The sequence below is a fragment of the Brienomyrus brachyistius genome, unplaced genomic scaffold (assembly GCF_023856365.1).
Source record: "Brienomyrus brachyistius isolate T26 unplaced genomic scaffold, BBRACH_0.4 scaffold63, whole genome shotgun sequence".
Classification (NCBI taxonomy): Eukaryota; Metazoa; Chordata; class Actinopteri; order Osteoglossiformes; family Mormyridae; genus Brienomyrus; species Brienomyrus brachyistius.
In genome coordinates, this window is record NW_026042338.1 from 1,384,664 (window position 1) to 1,403,895 (window position 19,232).

Sequence of the window (19,232 nt, forward strand, 5' to 3'; positions counted from 1 at the left end):
GTGAGTGAAAGGAAAGTGTCACCCAAACTCTTAACCTGAGGGGATGGATGGACAATTGAATTGTTGATATTAATTGAGAAGCTGCTAGATTTGGAGATTGCAGAAGGGGTGCCTACTAAGAGGACTTCTGTTTTGGAACTGTTAAGCATGAGAAAGTTAGTGGAGAACCATACATTGAGTTCCTGTAGACAGAGAGTAAGTGAGGATGGAGGAAGTGATGATGAGGGGCTAGAGGAAAGGTAGAGCTGGGTGTCATCCGCGTAACAATGAAAATGAATGTTGTGCTTACGAAAGATAAAACCAAGAGGGAGGATGTAGATAATGAAAAGGAGGGGCCCCAGGACAGAGCCCTGGGGAACCCCAGAGGACAGAGGGAAGGTGTTAGATGTGTGTGATTTTAAGTGTATGTACTGTGTACGGTTGGTGAGGTATGAGGTGAACCAAGTAAGTGGAATGTCCGTGACACCGATAGAAGATAGTCTATGGAGGAGAAGGCTGTGGGAAATAGTGTCAAAGGCAGCGGTTAGATCGAGAAAAATGAGAATGGAAAGCAAACCGGTATCAGCAGCTATAAGAAGGTCATTAGTGATTTTTATAAGTGCTGTTTCTGTACTGTGGAGGGGATGGAAGCCGGATTGAAACTGATCATAAAGATTATTATTATTAAGGTGGGCATGTAATTGAGAAGCAACGATTTTTTCAAGAATTTTGGAGATGAATGGCAAATTAGAAATGGGACGGAAGTTGTTGAAATCATTAGGATCTAAACCAGGTTTTTTAAGAATCGGAGTCACAGTAGCAGTTTTGAGTAATAAGGGAACCGTTCCAGAAGTGAGAGATGAGTGAATAATGTTGGTGATGAGGGGAGCTAGTACTGGAAGGCAAGCTTTTACAAGGACAGTAGGTAGCGGGTCAAGGGGACATGTGGAGGGTTTAGATTTTTTAACCAGTTGAATAATGTCCGTAATAGAGGGGAGGGTAAAGCTGGAAAAAGTGGTACCTGGGTACGAAGGAGACGCACAGATATCCACTCCAAGGACTGCAGCGCCGGAAGATGGGAGGTGTTGGTGAATGTTGCTGATCTTAGATGCGAAAAATGACATGAGTGAATTAGCGAAGTCGGTGGATTGGAGGTGGTAAAAGAGTGAACCAGGGGGTTTGGTGATGCTGTTAAGAAGAGAGAAGAGAGTCCTAGAGTTATGTTGGTTTGACAAGATTAAACCAGAGTAATAATTAGATTTAGAAAGGCAAAGAGTGTCCTTGTACAATTTAATGTGATTATTGTACATTTCTTTATGAATAGTGAGTCCAGTTTTATTGGCAGTAATGTTTCAAAACAATGAAAGAATGTTACACATATTATACATTAGACAATTAAATAAATAACTGGTGTAACAGTTCATAAAATCTTAAAAAATTGCAAGTGTTTCCACAATTTTGGTCATCAGTGTATATATCAGTTAACATATCGGTATTGGCCGATAGTCATTACAAATCAAGATATCAGCATCGGTCGGGTATGTCAGTCAGGCTAATATTACCGGCTGAATTAACTGGAGAATAGGCTATTTCCTTAATAGCCCCCCCTTTCACCAGATCTGCATGTACTTCTCTCACTCCCTCCTCTGCATCTCTAGATAAGGGATACTGGGCCTTGTGAGGCCGAAAGTCAGACTTGGGGTGGACCACCAAAGGCTCAGCTGACACCACTCTGCCAAAATCATTTTTCCCTTTTGCCCACAAGCAATCAGGTACTTCCCATAACCAGTCTGGCAGTGGATGAACACTTTTCTCCCTACATTCTTCTGCATCCCCCATTCTCTGTACCTCTACACAGTGATCTATTTTGTACCTTTGCACCTGTCCATCTCCACACATCCACCTTCCATCCTATAAATACACTTACACGGTCCTTCTCTCACATTCTGCGACTCAGGGTCCTAAGTCCTTCTATTCTAATGACCCCTTTTGCCCATATGATAAATGGGGGACCGAACCTCCCACATATCACTGCTCCTGGGCGGCTGACAAATGGACAGATGCAGCAGACCTGTCCTCTGCCACATAGAGGTGATCAAGCACAACAGTCTCTCCCAGTTTTCCTGCAGCTTCAAAATCCTTTATCCACTCAGCCCCTCCTCTTCCAGAAAACTGAGCAGTGCAATGCAATCTTTCAGGCTGTTCTTGACCTTCAGGGATACGGTCTCTCAGAATTGTATCATCTGCTACCAAGCGGCAAAGTTTTCTTTCTCCTATAAACAAAACAGTCCCAAAGCCTCTGTCCCGGCCTTTGGGTACATGTTCTTCTTCCTCATCATCATTCTCTTGGTCATTGTCCTCATCCTCCTCATCATGGGAAGACTCTTCCTGCTTTACAGAAGGATGTGGCATCGGACCCACTGCCCCCCTTCTGCAGCAGGGGCAGAGGGCTCACCTCTTCCTGGAGGAGGAGGGACCTGGACAGGAGGGCGAGGTGCAGGTGGCAGCGGTGGAAGAGGGGACACTTCAGGCAGGACAGGATACAGGAGATCTGCATTAGGCTTTTTCCTCTTCTCAGCATCAGCATCAGCCACAGGTGGAGAAACAGCAGCAGTCGGATCAGCCCCCCTTTCCTTTCTGCTAACCATTACACGACTTTCCTTATCAATCATGAATCCTCATCAAGGCCACAGACTTAATAATATTCTGGCTTGTACATTCCCATACTACAACAAACATTCCCTCTCCTTTCCAATAACGTTTCACAACATTCTATCTCCAATATGTTTAGAGTGCCCTCCTTTGGTCATCTACCCCCAGTCTGATGGTACCAATTTTTACAAGCCTTCTTTAGTCTCAGGCCAGTCACCCGTTCCATTATTTGCCATGGGGATGGTTTTCCCTTATCCCCCCCTTTTTTTTTTACATTCCCTCATTATCTCTCTCTCGATCTCTGAGTCCCTTTCAGGGGAGTGTGAATGTTTGTAAGGTAGCTGCCGTCTGTACAAAGCACGCAGCTACTGGGTGACCACTAAACTAAACAAGACAACTTGTTACTGGGTGACAAACCCTAAAAGAACCAAGTGTAATTCTAAACATTAGATGTTCTAAAAACACAATTCTATCTTTACTTTTGACACCTGCATGCGTCAGTGTGGAGCAAAATTCCATGTATCAATTTATCTCAATGAGGATACTGCACCTGGGAGGGTACTGCACACCCTTTACCACATACACATTCTCCAAAACCATACACCCTTTATACTCCCGTGGGACCGAGAGTGGACCAAACCCCGAACAGTCCCTCAGCCTGGAGTCAGGGGTCTACGACAGCGCCTGTCTTAGGTTGTCCCTGTCCACACACAGGAATCTTACCCGTCTTTGGCCTGTTACGCAGTGCTGTGCTACTGCATCCAATGCATTCACTGTCCAGCCTCCGCCATACAATGCTGCGCCACACAGTACACACCCCGCCCTGTCCTCTGCCCCTAATGCACCAAGCCTTCACTGTCGTGTCTGGCCTCCTGCGGGGTGACAGCTTCCCTGCTGTCTGACAGCCTCCCTGCCGTCTTGTGCCCCGTCACACAAATACACAGTGGCGCCACTCAAAATCACGGACTTTCCCAAGGTCTTGTCATCCACCTAACCCACGTAATAGGTCACTCAGGTTTCCCCTTGGACCGCACCCTTTCCCTATTACAGGTGGATGAGCGCTCTCCCTACGGCCTTCCTATCCGCATTCAGCGCTTCCCCGTGCTTGGATCCCACAGTCACGGCAGACTCTCACACACTCACACACTATCACAACATAACCTTCAGCATCAAGCAAAGCAGCAGCAAAAATGAATAAACAGAGAAGCCTTTACCTCACCAACACAGGTCCGGCCAAATCAGTCTCAGGAATGTTCAGCTCTGGGACAGCGTGATCTCCGTTGTTCCTTGACGAGGGACTGGGCCAATCCTCAATCTCATCTGGATCTGGTCCCATCAGGCTCTACGCCTTACCTACTTCTATCGCAGGACCCCATCGTCTGGAACAAACAAAGAACTCAGCTGCCCCACGTTGGGCGACAACTGTGGTAGAAAAATTTTAAATATAATACTTAGAATAAAAGTTGGACCTCTCAGTTTGATGAGGTAAAGGAAATCTCTTTTATTCTAGCAAATCAGCAAAGCGCTCTCATCACACTCTGGCATTCGGTACCAAATCCTTGGTGGCAAGGTAAAGTCCACCCATTCTGCTCAGTTTACCAGAACATGTCTCGACTGCTAGGCTCCTACTGGAGATATGAATATAGATATTGATTACATGACATTGAATCACTGTAAATACTTGGTTGTCCTTTGATTTATGATTAACGTATTGACATATTGTCATTGAATCACTGCCAATACATGGTTAACATATGATTAATATGATTAACATGATTACTTATACATTTGCACTACCGCATAGCTTGCTATATATTGTCTGCCGCAACTATTTTATAAAGCTATAACTCGCTGTGCACCAGTTGAGGCAGCTTCGAATATCTTCCTGCAAGTGGTTTCTCCCCCCCTTTGTTCCGCTGTCTGCTTCTCCAAGGCCCGAGCTTTCCTCAGGGTCTGCAGAACTTACTGCAGGCAGCTATCTCGAAGCGAGGTCACACAGTATTCAAAACAATCTCTTCTTGCCTAAGGCCTAAGACACACACAGACCCAATATGCCAACCTCCCGGGCCTACCGATGTCCAATTTTAATTCCACAGTTACCTGAAATAAGAAAGAATTTTATATTCATTTCTATCTTCGACATCGGTATGTAACAAACTCTTCATCATTTATATTCCCATATAATGTTATTTAATATATTTATTTTTCAAGACCTAAAAAAGATGACGTTTTATATGAAAAACTAGAAAGGTTAAAAATATGATTACACTTCTGCAGGTCTTCCTTCAGTCTCTGAGCAAGATCATTCAGGTTCATCTAATTCCAGATTTCAAGCATGACATTGAGAGCTTACCTTGTTAATTTGTTTCATGGGATGCTCACCCTGTTCAAGGACGCTTACCTTGTTAATTTGTTTCACGGGATGCTCACCCTGTTCAAGGATACTTACCTTGTTTTTCTGAGGGGTTTTCCTATGGACAAGAGAAAGTGTTGCGCAATATGTTTCGTAAGCCCCTGATCGGTTCACAGGACACTTGTCTTCAGGAAAGTGGGAAAGCGTTGCTCAAGGACACTTGTCTTATCATTTCTGATTGAAACCGCAAGCAGCATCACCCAGACAAAATTGGAGAATTAAGAGCGCATTGGCTGAGGGGAGGGGTGAGCCTGGCCAGCTTGACCCCGGCCCACATGCAGCGCCAAAATTAGTATAAAGGGAGGGGGAGATCCCGGTGTTGACCGGAGATCAGCCGTGGGATAGAGCGCGCATCGCCCGGCACTTCTCAGGAATCACGTGTTGGTCTCCTGCCAGGACTGAAAGGGGCTCCCCGGTCCGTGTGTGAAGGTGGGTGATTATAGCATGTCCGATTATAAATAGCTCTGCAACTGCTTATGCCTTTCATTGATTCTTGGGAATAATTATCACTGCTCGTGATAATAATTCTTATATTTCATTGCTTCTTTTCTATATATATATTTATTTTCCTACTGTATCTTTGCATCTTTTCTTATTAGCTATATATAAAATAATTCGATATCCATGGTAGTATGGATTATTTTGCATTTGCTTTTGATACGATATCTTGGTATTGCTGTTAAATGCGAGGTTATTTTGTGTTATTTATTAAAGTGTATTTGAGTGAACCTAAGCGTGCCTGTTTGTTCCTTCGAGATGCTGGAACAATTTAAAACGGTCTTACCCTGCTGCCAAGTTTGCATTTCAGCTGGCAAGAAGCACATTGTGGCTGGACCATATGGAAAGCACAAGTGAGCGATTTCAATGCTAGAGAGTTAAAATTCAACGTTTTGAAATGTTCAATTTTATTTTTAAGGTTTTTCCTAAGAAAGGTTGTGAGAGTATTGAGGTTAATACTATTAAAGGTATTAGCTGAAATGTTGCCTGAGATGTCTTCAGTACCAATGGTACACACATTTAAAATCAGCACATTTTAATAACATTGAAGCATTCATATTGACAAAATATTTTGTTCATATGAAAATGTGTGTGTGTGTGTGTGAGAGAGAGAGAGAGAGAGAGAGAGAGCGGGTATACTTATCCTTATGGGGACACAATGTCCCCATAACATGATAAATATTCATTTTTTTTCCTTATGGGGACCAGGAAACTGGGGCGGCATGGTAATGCAGTGGTTAGCACTGTTGCCTCACACCTCTGGGACCCGGGTTCGAGTCTCCGCCTGGGTCACATGTGTGCGGAGTTTGCATGTTCTCCCCATGTTGTCGTGGGGTTTCCTCCGGGTACTCCGGTTTCCCCCCACAGTCCAAAAACATGCTGAGGCTAATTGGCGTCGCTGAATTGCCCATAGGTGTGCATGTGTGAGTGACTGGTGTGTGAGTGTGCCCTGCGATGGGCTGGCCCCCCATCCTGGGTTGTTCCCTGCCTCGTGCCCATTGCTTCTGGGATAGGCTCCGGACCCCCCGCGACCCAATTGGATAAGCGGTTTGGAAAATGGATGGATGGATGGACCAGGAAACTCTATTTTATAAAGGTCAGTGACTGCTATGAAAAAACTAAAAATGCAAAAACTCTTGTATTTTGCTTGGTTACTTATGGTTATGGCAGGGTGGGGGTTAAGGTTGTCATAGTTAGCGTTAGCATTTTTCCCATAGAAGTGAATGAGCGGGCCCCATAAGGATAGGTATACCCTACATGTACATGTGTGTGTGCGTGTGCATGCACGTGTGTAACATGCTGGGACACACAAGCTGGTAGAGTACATGTAGTACAGATAAGCTATGTTGTGAAAAAATAGCATCACTGCTGTAAAGAAAAGTAAAAACTAAAATAAATTTCCTATCCACAGCTGCCACTGGGAAAGAAAAAAAAATTCCTTCCAACCCATGACTGACAACCAACAGGAACCAAACCTTTTTTTTTTCATTGATACTTCTGCACTTCTAAATGAAGACGACAGTTTTGAATTCCAGCTGCCAAAACACCAGCGCTGTGCTTGTAATCTACTAAACCTAGTAGCTAGAGAAGATGGCATAAATGCAACATCCAGTGAGGCATACAGGAAATTGTACCATTCTACATTTAGCAAGTGTAATGGTCTGCGGAACAAATGTGGAAGGTCCACTGTTCCCTCCAGCTTCTCCGACCGAATAAGACAAGGTGGAATTCCTTGTTCCTGGCAGTGGAAAGACTATGTAGGATAATCGAAGACAAGGGTGAGGGGGCAGTAGGAGTAATGTGCACCGGCCTAAAGGTCCCAATGTAAGTAAGAAATATGCTATGTGTTTTATTAGTTAATTAAAATGAATGTGTTCAGTTTTCTTTTTTGTACAATATTCTGATTTAATTCAATGTAAAGGTAGGCTTAAAATTGCGGTGCTGTTTGTTTTGTTTTCATTACAGGTTCAACCCAGCCGACTTGCGTTCCTTACTGAGTATGCTGCTGTAATGAGCCCCGTCGCCCGGGCAACCAACATTCTGCAAGCGGAATCTAATGCCCAAATGGGGTGGATACTTCCGACAATCAACCTCCTGACCATCGAACTTGACAGTCAAGATGCAGCTGAAGTACTGCAAGCCTCTTGTTGATGCGCTACAGACTGGAATTAAGAAGCGTTCTGGGCACATGTTGGGGGATGCTGAGCTGATCGCAGCTTCGATTCCTCTTCAAAAATTCCGAACATAATGGACAAAGGATGATATCACAATCAAAATGGATAAGACAGCATGTGTATACACTGTAAAACCTAACAGTACTTCTTAATAAAAGAAGTTAATATAACAATAATTAATTGTTGGTGGTGTATTTAATTGCCAGTGCTGCCCTTGGATGATTAGCATATGCGGAAAGGTGTTAGGACTGTTGTGATACCCTTTTCGGTGTAGTTCCTGGTACCGCCCACTCCCCTGTAGATCAATGGTGCTGGATGTATATTTGCATAACATGACACAGTACTGTTTTTGACTTAACAGATTTTTTTTAATTCACCACGATTGTGATGAATAGGGCAAGAGAACAAAAACCACAGAAATGGCTATTGTATGTTAGCCAGTGACTACGCGAGATGGAAAAGTCTCTATGGTTTAACTAGAGAAGGCATTGGCCGGGAAGAAAATGCTGTGAAAATCAACTATTTTGTTTCTCTTGTAAGACTGGGCTGTGTAGGAAAAACATCAAGTCCATATGTACTTCTATAATTGAGGAGATTTCTTTGAGGATACACATATATAAAGGATATATCGAATTTATATTGTATAGATTATATCTAAGCATCATTCATACTCAAATGACAAGACAATTATAAATCCAGGTTATGAAAAGGTTTCTGTGTCGGAAAGGTACAGAAAGAGCCTAACGCAGGTTTACAGGAAACAATCATGTGGTGTAGAACACAAGGACATGGACAGAGAAAGGCAATGGCACAACCCCTCAATATGATCAATTCATCTACTCTGTGTCGTCCTCCCAGCTGTCAAAGTAATTGTCAGCAAAGTCCAGCATCTGCTTCATGGCCTTGAGGAGCAGGATGTCACAGGTGTCACTCAGCTCACTCTCATCATGGTAATTCTTCACTGGAATCACATTTGATGGTAGGATGCCCAGACACCCGCTAGCTCTGTAGATCTGCAGAGAGACACATACATTCATGTATAATTTCCTGCTGCTGTATCACATGATTTGTGTCAAACAGGGTTGTAATAAGTCACAACTGAAATGGTATAAATCTGCCTTTAGCAGATGCTGCCAAATGAGAATGTACAGTAGAACCTCGGAACTTTAATAACTCTTAACTCAACCAACTCTGATATCAAACGGGTATTTTTTTTCAAGGCAATATGTTGGATCTCAACCTTTCCTACTAGAACTTCTATGGGTCGAGAAGCGTTCAACTGTACAAATTCGGACCTCGAAAGGGTCTATGGCGTTTAATTAGTCTCAAAACTCACGCACATAAAAACCACGCTTGCATATGCACTCGCCAGCAGAAATATCATCTTCACTATACGCTTGACTCTACACAATACTCACTTGCTCACTCAGTATTTAATTATTACTCTCAAAATATGTGTCACGCCCGGCTCGTCCGATCCTCGTGTGTGCCACGCCCCCCTGATTATCCACGTGTGCTTCCCTGATTATACCCAGCTGTACCCTGTTGTCTTGTCTATTTCAGTCCCCGTCTTGCCTCAGTTTAGGGTCTGTAATTGATATTAGTTTGGTTGCATGATCCTGTCCCGTCCGTAGCTGCCATTAAATTCCCGTTTACCCCGATTTCACCTCCTGCCTCCTTCCTGCCCGCTTGCCTGCCCATGCGCCTTACTCGCACAACCGGCGAAGCGTGACAGAATGGCAGACCCTAGGAAGAAAGCACCTTCCGTGATTGAGGAAGAATACGCCGGTTACGTTGACCAGGTGCTATTCTGGATCGCCCAGCCCGGCATCCGGGAAGATCCCCCGGCATGGGGTCTCGTCAGCCGGAGCTGGGTCATCCTGGACCAGCTGTCCCTAGAGGAGGACGCGCACCTCGCAGAGGAGGTGCGCAATAACTTCCGGCAGCTGGCCGAGCTCCGGACGGAGCGGTGGGTCGCTCCGAGTGAGCCCGGGACTGTCCTCCCGCCGTCTGCCTTTGTGGACAGCGCGCAGCCTCCCATCCCGACGAGGACCCGAAAAAGGAAGAAGCACGCGATCGTCCCGGCGATCGTTCTGGGGACGTGCGCACTCGCCCCCGCCTCCCTCTCAGCCGGGGAACAGGAGGACTCTCCGGCTGTTCCTGAGGTCACCTGCGCAGCTAAGCTGCCTCCCCGGGCAGCTTCTCCCGTCCGGAGAACACGCCGGGCCGCCGCGCAGCCCGAGTGGCCGCCTCCGCTGCCTGCAGGTCCACCGCCCGAGGCGCTCCCTTCGCCTCTGCCTGCTGCAGCTGCTGCACCCCAGCAGGAGGTCCCGGCTACGTCCGCTGCCTGCAGGTCCACCGCCCGAGGCGCTCCCTTCGCCTCTGCCTGCTGCAGCTGCTGCACCCCAGCAGGAGGTCCCGGCTACGCCCGCTGCCTGCAGGTCCACCGCCCGAGGTGCTCCCTTTGCCTCTGCCTGCTGCAGCTGCTGCACCCCAGCCGGAGGTCCCGGCTACGCCCGCTGCCCTCGCTACCAAGTTCTTCACCCTCCAGGAACTATACTGGAGGGTACCACTGTACGACTAAAGTTCTAAAGCTCCTGAGGGCAATTAAATGTCAAAAAACTGTACTACTTGCCGATAGAGTTTTTTAGTGTGATAGTATTCATAACCAGCTTCCACTGAATCAGTATCAGAATGTAATCACTGATAAGACTTCTGCCCACTTATGTAAGTCGCTCTGGCTAAGGGCATCTGCCAAATGCAGTAAATGTAAATCCAAATTTTGGACATAAATTTGTCATCCATCCATCCATAACCCCCAATCCCAGGAAACAGAGGACCTGAGGAAGGAGACACCCAGGCCAGCATCCTGGTTTATGGAGGCGTGAGGCCACAGTGCTGCCCACAGGGTCATTTTGCTGCCTGACAATATGTTTTAGAAAATAAAATTGAGATAAAGGTTTGTGAGCCATTGGAATATAATAAACCAAAGGTTCAGACCCCCCAGGGCTGTGGGCTCGATCCCTGTCGCTGGTTGCATGTGTGACGTTTGCTTGTTCACTCTGTTTCCTCCTACAGCCCACAGACATTCACCCAGATGAACTGCTATCTCTCACTTGTTCACGGTGTGTGTGTCTGCTGCAATCTTTTAGTACTGATTCCAGTGTTAGACCCAGAAACTCACCATATCCTTTATGTAGCAGCTGTGATACACCTTCTTCAAGTCCTTTGCCACATGTGGGCACGCTTTGTCCACATGGGTCAGTAGCACCAATAGAGGGACCTCTAAACACAGCAACAGAAACGTCTCACTAGTGACATATTATATGTTGTCTGCCAAAGGCACGGAAAGCGTTCAGTTTGCCATATTCCAGTCCGGTAAACTGAACTTCTCTGTGTTCATACTGAATATCCAAATACATTATTAAAGTCATTACTTCTCAGGGGTGAACTTACATTTCTACTTTCCCGTATGATTGTTCTGTATTATTCATGGTTCAGGAAAAGCAGGTGTTAAAGCATATTACAACATGTATATAAATAGTTGCTTGTGAATTGTGACCCCCAGATCCACCCCCTCCCCCACTGACACACACTCCGTCATAGATGCCACCTCCCTCCCTGTTCTCCACACTCACTGACCTGCCGAGTTAGTTCTCTTTCTGATTTCATCAATTTTATTCTTCATTCCTTGGTCCACAATTCCAGTTGTGGAGGCATCTATCACATACACCACACAGTGGATCCTGTCCTTAAGAGCCAATGTGCTCCATGCCTGAGAGTTATCAGCTTTCATTGGCTGCACAGGGTTGAACTAAACAAACAAAAAGGTGTGAATGACATACAGACATGCATTGACTATGAGATCATAGGAAACTCAAGCGAACCCAATGTGAGTCCTTTCATATGACACTTATGTAACAACAGCACATTATTTATGCCAAAAACAATCAGTGAATGAGATTTAATTTCCTGTATTCATATAGCAGTAGTTTTTGAGGTGTGGTTAGATACACAGTTCTTACCTGGTACTTGTCTGGAACGTAGCCCTTCAGGATGCTCTCAATATCTTCAGTTCTCACCCCTCCATCCTCCCTTGCTTCCAGTCCCATGGTGTCACACAGTAGGAATCCCAGAGGCTGTCCGCTTCGGCCCGCTTTCACCTGGTAAGTGTGATACTGGAAGAAGACACATGATGTCATTCACCTTCTACCTGCTTATCCAGTTCAGCAGGCATCTCAAAATGATGTAACTTGGTGGCCACTGGTGAGGAGGTCTTCAGCTCAGGCCACCCACTTTATTTAAACAATACAAGGATAATGGACTTAACAACCAGCATTAAAATGGGGGTGTGGGGAGATTCACTAAGCTTGGTGACACTGCTGATTAGTTTTTTATTTTTCAGGGAGACCAATCACTTGGTCTGCGGATTGGATTTAATAACCATTAAGAATCGCATTATGTGCTCAGCCGGTACGATGTCATTTCATATCACGGAAAATACATTTCAGCACCACATGTCCTGTAGGTAATGGCAATAAGAACATGATGAGGGTGGGACAGTGGCTCAGTGGATGGTGCTGCAACTTCACACTTCTAGGGCTGGAAGCTCAAATCGTGCCTCTGGCTCTGTGTATGTGGAGGTTGCATGTTCTTGCTGTGTTATGTGGGTTTTCCATAGGTTCAAACTAAATATCCTGCCATAGGGTCAATCCCTTCCTAAATGAGGATAACAAACAGCAACTGAAACAGAGTGAAGCTAAAAATAACAGAATATCGTCCTTCCTCTCAAGCAAGAACATCATATAAAGACATCTGGATACACGAATGTTATACCAGGAAATGAAGTTAGACAGTCTCATTACCTTCAAGGTCAGGCTGGTTTTCATTTCTCCTACTGCAGCTTGGCTTGTAATGTTGCCACGGAAGATAGAGTTGATGGAGTTGAAGAAGCTTGATTTTCCAGCTGTAATCTGACCAATTAGAAGAATCCGAGCCTGAGGCACTGAATCAATAGTGGGCTTGTAATCTTGCAGGTATTGCTTGAGATCAGTTCGTGTGCTAAAAGAACAGACATTTGAATTGGAAATAGGGATTAGCCAGAATTCATAAGGAATATAAACGATCCCATAATAGCATATTACTATGGCTTCCTTTACATCTCATTAGTCATCTGCAACTGAAACCACTTAATGAAGTATCATACATGCTTATTAGAAAGTGTTTGTTTATTTTTTATTTACAGGTGCTAACCAAAGCTATGCAAGGGTCTTGTTCAAGGGCCCAATGGTGACATCACTCTGCGGAACATAAAATCAGAATCTTCAGAATCTTTATTGCAACATAAAATAAAACTTGCTTTGGCACAGCTTGTTACAATTGGAGACGCCCATTACAATAGACCATTAACAATTAGGGCATAAGCAGACAGATTAAATATGAGGCAAAAGATACCCAGCAGAGATACATAAATGCAGTGTAGGTGATAAATGCAGTTAGCAGCTGGTGAGCTAACCTGCAGGGCTGCACACTGTCCAGTGTTTATATGTGTGTTTGTGTGGGAGGGGAAGGTTATAGAACTTATGCATATTTTAAACATATATCCATAAAATTATGTGATGCTAGTAAAAAATAAACAAAACAAGTTGTTGATTATGTTGGATAAAAACGGGCTTCATACCTGTGGTCCCACACAACATCCCTCCAAGCTTTACCAAGGAGCTCTGGTTTGTTCTCCTCTGTCACTGGGGTACTGCTCCCACTTCCCATTTTCCCAACACCAACTTTCTGACCTGTTCAAGGAAAGCATTATGTTTTCATTATCGGTCCACCAGTCCCTGGAGAAACTGGGGTTAAGGGCCTCGTTCACAGGATCTGAACCAGCAACCTGCTGACTACAGACACAGAGCCCTAACCGACTGAGCCACACACTGACCCATTACCCTTTTGCATGAACCTTTTTAACAATATACTTTATACATTTTCAATATGCCTTATGCTACAGCTGGCTTTGGAGTAAAATGTTTCTTAAATGGATTTTTACAGTGCTTGAAGTAGGGAAAATCGAGTGCCGGTACTCCCCTTGTTATCTTTTACCGTTACTAGCAAATCAAACATAGTAGAAATGTTGCCGGTTCTCTGAAAAGGGAGACAAAGAGGTGCTAGGTACAGCCTCTCTCTGAACAGCCCACTTCAAGCACCGAATTTGTACTTATACCTATTATACCTGGTACATTCAGGGCTGGTCCTCACTCATGTGGCGACCTGGGCAGGAATTACTGGCAGTGCCCCCCCTCCCCAATGCAAACTCCAAAATAAATGTAGAAACAATAAGAGTGAAGAAATAAAGATGCTGGTGACTAAACAGTGCCTAAACCAATATACAACATTAAATAATGGCCGTTTTTATTTTAAAGGGAAATTTGAATGTCAGATTGAACAATAAATTAACTTCAATATATAAATATATATAAATACAGAACATTTAACAAATTTACACAACACTATGCATCCATCTGCTTTTAAGTGTATCCATGCAATGCCAGATGCGTCATTAAATTTGATGCCCCCCCCCCCTTTTGCCCTTACAACATGTCTAGAAAGGTTTAAAAGAATCTGGGAATTACTTTTATCTGTTATCATACAACCGGGATCAAATGTCAAGTACTACAACTGTTTTTTTTTTTTTTTTTTTTGCTTTCATTATGCTGTTTGAAAAAGATCCATAAAATACTTTTAGAGTTATTGTGTTCACAAGACTGAGTATCTTCTATAGCTGTCATTTCCTTCCTTTGCTACCACACGGTGCTGCTGCTTCATTTTTGAGACAATTTATCTGAAAATAAAACCAGGCATAGATCTTCATTTAAATAATGTTTTTGTTACACATTAATAAAACTCATCCATCATTTTTTTTTTTTACAAAATCAAATGTAGTCTGCTTTCACCCTTCATTTTGCTGCCACTAAGCTGCATTGCTTAAATTTTGGGGTGACCTGTGTCAAAATTTAATCAGTGCCAGTTGGCACCCATACAAAGTTTGAACAACACCCAGCAAATAGTTTTTTAGTTATCATCTTAAGGGGATCAAATGTCAAAACTCCATTTTTTCTTAAGAAATGAACCCTAATGAGGGGCTCAAGGTAAAATCTTGTCAGATGTTAGAGGTATCCCCTAGATGTAGCATTTTAAATAAACTCCTCATCCGTGATAAATATAATTTTATATATATTTGCATATATTTTAAGACTGAGACAGAAAGTGACCAATGCTGGAATCATCAGGTAATTTTATTAGCATGGCATCTAATCTAGTGCTGGGTTAAAATGTATACCTGAATGTGAAATTATACAGCTCTGGAAAAAATAAGAAATCATTCTATATTTTTAAATCCTGATTTATTCCTGGGTTTACTGCTGGAGGCTAAACTACGAGGCAGGCTGCTTCCAGGCTCAAAGTTTCTAAGACAGCAACAAACAAGAATAAGGTGAAGCAGGAGGCAATAACCAAAAACTAGACAGTCAGAAGGTAGAAGCTACTTTCTAACGCCAGAGATGACCGTCAATTTATCCGGCAGTGCCTCATAAATCGGAGGATGACCTCAAGTGACCTTAAAAAGGAATGGGAAAAACATTACGTGTAGGTGTGAAGTGCACTGCTAGGGTTAGGATCATATCAGGCTCCTAGAAGCAGGACTGAAGACCCATAAAGCAAGGAAGAAGCTCTTCATTAATGAGAAGCAGGGAAAAACCAGGCTGGAGTTTGCAAAAAAATATGTACATTTTACACAGGCATGTACCCATAAATTGAGAAATGAGTGAAACAGAAAATTTTGCTGTGGTCTCAATTTTTTCTAGGGCTGTGTATGTGTATATATATATATATATATATATATATATATATATATATATATATATATATATATATATATATATATATATATATACACACACACACATACACACACACACAGCCCTGGAAAAATTGAGACCATAGCAAAATTGTTTCAATCATTTCTCAATTATATAATAATAATAATAATTATTATTATTATTATTATTATCATTCATATATATATATATATATATATATATATATATATATATATATATATATATATAAGCATCATTCATACTCAAGTGAAAAGACAATTATAAATCCAGGCTATGAAAAAGTTTGAGTGTCAGGGAAGGTACAAAAACAGCCTAATGCAGGTTTATAGGGACCTAACCTGTGGCGTAAAACACAGGGACATGGACAGATTGAGGCAACGGCACAACCTCTCAATATGGTAAATTTATCTACTTCGTGTTTTCCTCACAGTTGTCAAAGTAATTGTCAGCAAAGTCCAGCATCTGCTTCATGGCCTTGAGGAGCAGGATGTCACAGGTATTATTCAGCTCACTCTCATCATGGTAATTCTTCACTGGAATCACATTTGATGGTCGGATGCCCAGACACCCGCTAGCTCTGTTGATCTGCAGAGAGACACATACATTCATGTATATTTTCCAGCTGCTGTATCACAAGACTTGTGTCAAACAGGGTTGTAATAAGTCACAACTGAAATGGTATAAATCTGCCTTTAGCAGATGCTGCTGAATGTGAATGTACAGTAGAACCTCGGAACTCGAATAACTCTGATATCAAACCTGTATTTTTTTTCAATGCAATGTCTTGGATCTCACCCTTTCCTACTAGAACTTCTATGGGTCGAGAAGCGTTCAACTGTACAAATTCGGACTTCGAAAGGGTCTATGGCGTTTAATTAGTCTCAAAACACACGCACATAAAAACCATGCTTGCATATGCACTCGCCAGCAGAAATATCATCCTCACTATACACTTGACTCTACACAATACTCACTTGCTCAATCAGTATTAAATTATTACTCTCAAAATATGAGGCACGCGTGAGCAGAAAACCCATCCTGTCTACGCGCTCGCTGGACCCTCTTGTGGAAGCCCTTTAGGGCCAAATCGTCTTAAACTTTTCGCATAGAGACGGAATTATCTCACGGCTACAGACGTTATATTTTTATCTCTAAAGACAGACATATAACTTCACATACAGATGGCATTTTGCAACGTGTCTTGTTGCCAACAAACTGATCTTTCAAAATAAAAGCACCGTTAACTTCTAACCACAAACAACATAACAAAATCAAATTCTTCACCCTTTTGGTTATTATTCTCTGTGACTTTCCTTATGTGCAATGAAATAGACCAGGGTGAAAAAACAAGTATTACTGTATATACAATATTGTCATGGAAATAAATCAATACTTATGTTTAATCAATTAGCCTATGATTACGGTTTAAAAGAAAATTGCGAAGAGCCATTTTCCTTTGCGTCCCAATGATTTTGATTTCATACATCATAAATAAAACTATATATTTGTTAATACTGTAGTGATGTATTTATGTATTTTTTTTCTATAGATTATCTGCAGTATATGGAGTCCCTAAGGGTGAGAAAATATATTTTTAATTGTTTTGTGTTTCCTCTCAATAGCTTTGTGTTCCCTCACAATACTTTTCCGCTACTAATAATAACTGTACTCTGTCCATTTAAAATACAAAAGATAGAATTAATGGATTAATAAGTATAAACCAAAATAATACGGACATGTCTAGTTAAATGTACTTTACTGTTTACAGCAACTGGCGGTCATTGGGCACAGTGCAATTATTATAATCATTATTATTATTATTATTATTATCATTATTATTATTATTATCATCATCATCATTATTATTGTCATAAATAATAACAACTGTGATGATGATGATTATAATAATAAATATGTATATAAACATAATATTATAGTTGTCTGGTGTACATTGTCATTTATTTCCTGGTTATTGCTTTTGTATGTGTGGATTTTCACATCTCTATGAGTTTATCAGCTGTTGAATGATTGTATGATTAGTTCACTAGGTTGATAGGTTTTAATAGGCAAACATGGAGGCTCTGCAATGGATTAAACTCATTTACATCATTTCTTATGGGGAAATCTGACTTGGAACTCAACCAAATCCTAAGTCGACCAGCCTTCTGGAATGAAGTAAGTTTGTCTTCCAAGGTACCACTGTATAACTGAAGTTCTAAAGCTCCTGATGGCAATTAAATGTCAAAGAATTGTACTACTTGCCAACAGAGTTTTTTATTGTGATAGTATTCATAACCGACTTCTACTGAATCAGTATCAGAATGTAATCACTGATAAGACTTCTACCCACTTATGCAAGTCGCTCTGGCTAAGGGCATCTGCCAAATGCAGTAAATGTAAATCCAAATTTCGGACACAAATTTGTCATCCATCCATCCATAACCCCCAATCCCAGGAAACAGAGGACCTGAGGAAGGAGACACCCAGGCCAGCATCCTGGTTTATGGAGACGTGAGGCCACAGTGCTGCCCACAGGGTCATTTTGCTGCCTGACAATATGTTTTAGAAAATAAAATTGAGATAAAGTTTTGTGAGCCATTGGAATATAATAAACCAAAGGTTCAGACCCCCCAGGGCTGTGGGCTCGATCCCTGCCGCTGGTTGCATGTGTGACGTTTGCTTGTTCACTCTGTTTCCTCCTACAGCCCACAGACATTCACCCAGATGAACTGCTATCTCTCACTTGTTCACGGTGTGTGTGTCTGCTGCAAGCTTTTAGTACTGATTCCAGTGTTAGACCCTGAAACTCACCATATCCTTTATGTAGCAGCTGTGATACACCTTCTTCAAGTCCTTTTCCACATGCGGGCACGCTCTGTCCACATGGGTCAGTAGCACCAATAGAGGCACATCTAAAAACATCAACAGAAACGTCTCACTAGTGACATATTATATGTTCTATGGAATAAGCCATCATAGCAATCAGCACACTGATGTCTGTCTTACTCAGAAGCACCTGCCAGCATCACTCTGCTCTTCCTCAATCCACATGTGTTCAGCTCAGCTCATGTTCATACCCTAATCTTCAGTCCCAACCCTTTAAAAGTGGGCCCTATGTGACAGAAAGCCCTCCAGCTTCTCACAGATGGAGCGGCTCTGTGTGGAGGAGCATACAGGACCTCCTTCAGTTACAGCATGAATACTGTTCCTGCCAAAGCCCCGGAAAACATTGTTTGCCATTTTCCATTCCAGAAAGCTGCTCTTGTTCTTACTTTGTCAGGTTCCTGTGTGATTATTCTGTGTTATTCATGTACCCCTGCCCATCAACACGCACTCAATAACAGATGCCACATTCCTCCCCACTCACTAACCTTGAAAACTAGTTTTCTTTCGGATTTCATCAACTTTCTTCTTCATTTCTGTAGCCATAATTCCTAATGTTGAGCTGTCTATCACATACACCACACAGTGGATTCTGTCCTTAATTTGTGAAGTTTTTAAACTCAGTCCATTTCTATTAGTCAACCACCTTTTCTTTGCCCCCCCCCCCACCTGCTCCACAAGTCTTTTGCCCTGGTGTACAACACAAAGAATTGAACTTAGCAAAGAAAAGAAAGAATGACT

General features: G+C 42.7%; 1 protein-coding gene across 1 annotated transcript in view; it reads right to left on the minus strand.

The window, feature by feature from the left end:
• The window catches only part of LOC125725260 (uncharacterized), a 202,679-nt gene extending 183,587 nt beyond the window's left edge, over positions 1-19,092 (minus strand). Inside the window, exons 1-8 of the mRNA XM_049002029.1 lie at positions 18,980-19,092; positions 18,420-18,520; positions 16,037-16,193; positions 13,397-13,508; positions 12,582-12,777; positions 11,742-11,894; positions 11,359-11,530; positions 10,901-11,001 (exon numbers count right to left, since the gene is read on the minus strand). Coding sequence (XP_048857986.1) covers positions 10,901-11,001; positions 11,359-11,530; positions 11,742-11,894; positions 12,582-12,777; positions 13,397-13,508; positions 16,037-16,193; positions 18,420-18,520; positions 18,980-19,037 — 1,050 coding nt within the window. The 5' untranslated portion in view covers positions 19,038-19,092. The remainder of the gene's footprint in view (positions 1-10,900; positions 11,002-11,358; positions 11,531-11,741; positions 11,895-12,581; positions 12,778-13,396; positions 13,509-16,036; positions 16,194-18,419; positions 18,521-18,979) is intronic.
• Positions 19,093-19,232: the final 140 nt, after the last annotated feature.